This window comes from Seriola dumerili, unplaced genomic scaffold, assembly GCF_002260705.1.
Source record: "Seriola dumerili isolate Sdu_G_001 unplaced genomic scaffold, Sdu_1.0 BDQW01024208.1, whole genome shotgun sequence".
Classification (NCBI taxonomy): Eukaryota; Metazoa; Chordata; class Actinopteri; order Carangiformes; family Carangidae; genus Seriola; species Seriola dumerili.
Window position 1 is genome coordinate 1 of NW_019198463.1, and position 3858 is coordinate 3858.

Here is a 3858-nt window from a genome sequence, read left to right on the forward strand (position 1 = left end):
AGACGGCTGATTTTGTTTCTTTATTCAGACAGTTATCAGATGAAAGTAATGTAGACATGTTGACACGATCACTTGTTGACAGTTTAAATGGCCCGTAAATTATTTTGTAACTGTAACTTTTTGGCCTCAAATTATTTATAGACCCAAAGAAAAACGAACTAATTCCAGACTCTGAAAAATTGAAAAAATAATTATTTGTTTTATTATCATATTGATTTCATGTATGTATAAAATACAGCTAAGCTCACACCAAAATACAGAGGTTAACATTTCCGCATGTGCTTCTAACATATAAAGTCTCATATACAGTCATACAAAGTCTCAAAATGTAAAGTGTAACATATCAACAAAACATAAAGAAAATCCATTATTTCTCACAAACAGGTCAAGTGTGAAATATAATCTTGGATAAATGTGACCAGTTTGCACTGGTTTTCAATTCAATCCCTGTTGTAAACTGTAATGGTAAAATATTTCTGAGTGTATTGGCAATCTGTTTTGGCTTGTCATTTTATATACATTATGTTACTTTTGGTGATTCACCTGTATGTCAAAGCTTAAACTCAAAATGTTCATAGCAGGGGGACTTATACCTCTGCGCACTCAAAATAAGTAAAAAGAAAATGTTAGTTGCACTATGATTAGTAACTTTTTTTTATTAAAGTTGCAAATACTGTACGAACATAATCTCAATCTGTAATTCGCTGGCTGATCTAAAAGAATCACAGTGTCATAGCAGTATTGGCAGTATCTTTTGACAACATGGCAGCCATACTTCTTACTTGATGCTGAATGACTGTTGAAGGCTGGCTTTTGCCTGCTTTTCTGTAATTCTTTTCCAGGTTGAGGGAATATCAGCAGGCTTTGCATTATATTCTTCGGCAAACTTTTTGTTGAATGTTGCCATCACATATTTCCAGTAGTCTGATGCCTCGAGGCTTACATCAGGAGGAATTCTCCAGGTGGGGAAAATGTTACTGTACTGCTTGTATGGGTGCCATCCAAAATTTGTTGCAAGGCATCGAAATTTCCTGTCACTGATCACGAGAGAAGAGCATACATCCGTTACAAGTTTTTCTGAGTGGTGAAACCTGAATTGCCCAAGACCATTGGAGCGATGAATTGAAGCCCAGTGCTCAGTATGGGCTTTTCCTCCCGCCTCACATGGAGCTTTGCAAAACGGACACTGTTTACCACATCCAATCAGTCTAGTGAAAATCTCATTCTGAGGCTTCAAATGAAGATGCTTCAGTTTCTTCTGGATGTTTGATTTTTTGAACTCTTCTCTAAGAGCTTTTCCCATCTCATTTACACACTCTGTTAACCAGTCAGCAAACTGTTCCTGGTTTGCGTTGTTCAGTATCATGAAAGCATTAAGAGCATCCTGGGAAATGACCAGTTTATCTCCAAGTTCCTGACACACATGATCAACAAATGTCTTCAAGTTGCCACTCTTTTTCATTTTGGCCTTGTTGATAGCATCATTTATGCTCCTGATACTTGACTGAATATGACGATCCTCAAACTCAGAAATCTTAGAACCATTTGAGAAGTGAGTCACTATCTGGTCGAGTATCCACTTCTTCACATATTCCTCATATGAGCAAATGTAGCTCAAATACTTTTCAAAGTTATCCTTTGAAAGCAAATCCAGTAAAACTGAATACTGGAAGGATATTCTTGTGCTGAACTGTTGTTGTGTCAGCATCTCATCAATGATATCAGGACCCAGGGAACGGTTGATGAAGTCCTCAACTGCAGGCTTCAAGCATTGGCTGGTGAATTCTTCTGCCTTCGTATGGCACTGGTCTCGTTTATGAAACACATCTTTAAAATCAGCACAAAACTTCCCTTTGTTTTGACTCAGACATCTGTAAGGATCATTCACATGTAGGAAATCTTCGTGCATTTTCTGAAATACTCTGGCTGCAACTCCACAGATGTGTTGTTTTAGAGAAACTTCAAACTCAATGCCTGTCTTTAAATCCTGATTGCTGTGCAGCCTCTCATCAATCATGTGTAGCATCTCCTGAATGTAAGTGTCAGAGTAATTGTTTTTCCTTTCGACTATTTCAGTCACAAACTGAATGCAACAAGCGATGATACTGTCAGCCATTTTTTGTACCATCGTGATGTGATCTTGCCAGTTTAGCCATTTGCTCATTCGGTGTTTAAATTGTTTGCAGAATCCCTCTTCTGTATATTTGAAAGGCATTTTGCCACAATCTTTCAGGCTTTTTTTACTCAACAATTCAGATGCATGACTCCCCTTGTGTGACAGATTTATTCTCAGATAGTGGGATACACTGGTGAAGACATCTGTTGCCTTTTTTTCAGAAAAAGACAGTTTCTTCACTGTTTCATTCCACATCTTCTCAAATTCCTTGTCCAGCTCTTGATCTCTCATCTGGACATTCTTCTTCCGACATTGATCAATCAGTGCGCACACTGCCTTTTCAATTTCTTTTGTGTGATTTTCCTTGATTATATCAAGTTCTCTCATTCCCTGTTTGATTTCTGCTGCTGCAGTGAGCTGATGAAACACAGAGTTCTCCATTTCTCGTCGAAGGCTCTTTGCACTGTTTGCAAAGTCCTCTTTGTATCCTTCTACTAAATAGATATGACCCTCTGTTTGCTTGAAGTACTGTGCCAGATTTTCAAGAAGCTTTGTCTCCCACTTAGACAGCACTGTGGAGGCTTCACTTCTCAAACACGTGATGAAATCTTTCATGTCAGCTATTTCACACTTTGCAGCAACTGTGCCGAAATTTGAAATTCCTGTTTCAGCATTTGTAACCCGCTTGTACATGTCTTTTNAACTCCTGTACTGAAATGTGCAATTCTTGTTTCAGCATTTGTAACCCATGTGAACATGTGTATTTTGAATTCCCATTCCCATTTGTTGAATTCTGTGCACAGCCTCATGTATGCATCAGCCACCAGACTGTTTCTGAAGCTGAAGATGAAGTTTTCATGCTTTACTGCAGTCCACAGGCTTGACATCCACTCTTTAATCTCCAAGATATCATTAGCAGATGAATCACATTTTCCAAGTAGATGGATGATGTTTTTCTTGAGCTCATATACAGCTTCGCTGTACCCTGCATTGACTGGTGCCATTGGTGGGTTTCCATTCCAGAGTCCAGGAATGTACCAGTTCCCAGTATCTGGACTGTACTCCATCACATCTGTGAAGCTCTTGTTCTCCTCTTTCTTTTCCATTTTGGCGGCTGCTTGCGTCATCTCATTTAACTGTTGCAAGAGCAGTTTCCTGTCTCTTAAGTTCTTCTCATTGGCTGAAACATCTGATACATTCTGATGAACAAACTGACATTTAGGCTTTTTGCCCACCTCTTTCATCCTGAGAAAAGCGTGCACAACTATTTGCAGGATGTCCTTCATTTCTGTTGAATTCTCCATTGCAATATTAATGATGGTGATATCACTCAGCCCCACGACAAGTGTTGCAAGCTCATTGTCATGCTCATGGCTGTCATCCAGTTGTGCAAGCTCTGGTGACTTTAAGCCCTCAGTGTCAATGATCACCATGAAGTCACAGTTGAGCACTTTTTTGACATCTTCATTGATTCTGATGAGCAACATAAAAGCACCTCGAGTGCATCGACCACTGCTGACTGCAAACTGCACTCCAAACATGGTGTTAAGAAGAGTGGACTTTCCTGTGCTCTGAACTCCAAGAACTGTGACTACCAGTATCTTGTTCTTGGGAGACACCAAGTCATGGAGCTGAGAGAGAACATCACTCACCCATCTGAGAGGTATGTTGGAGGCATCTCCATCTACAAGCTCAAGGGGAAATCCATCCAGCAGCAATCCTGCACAGAGTTTGGGCAGATG

General features: G+C 39.6%; 1 protein-coding gene across 1 annotated transcript in view; it reads right to left on the reverse strand.

The window, feature by feature from the left end:
- Positions 1-782: 782 nt before the first annotated feature.
- LOC111240219 (interferon-induced very large GTPase 1-like) overlaps positions 783-3858 on the reverse strand; it is a gene marked incomplete at its 3' end in the record, with an annotated part of 4447 nt that continues 1371 nt past the window's right edge. The window contains exons 3-4 of the mRNA XM_022770187.1: positions 2829-3857; positions 783-2778 (exon numbers count right to left, since the gene is read on the reverse strand). Of these exons, the coding sequence (XP_022625908.1) occupies positions 783-2778; positions 2829-3857 (3025 nt within the window). The remainder of the gene's footprint in view (positions 2779-2828; position 3858) is intronic.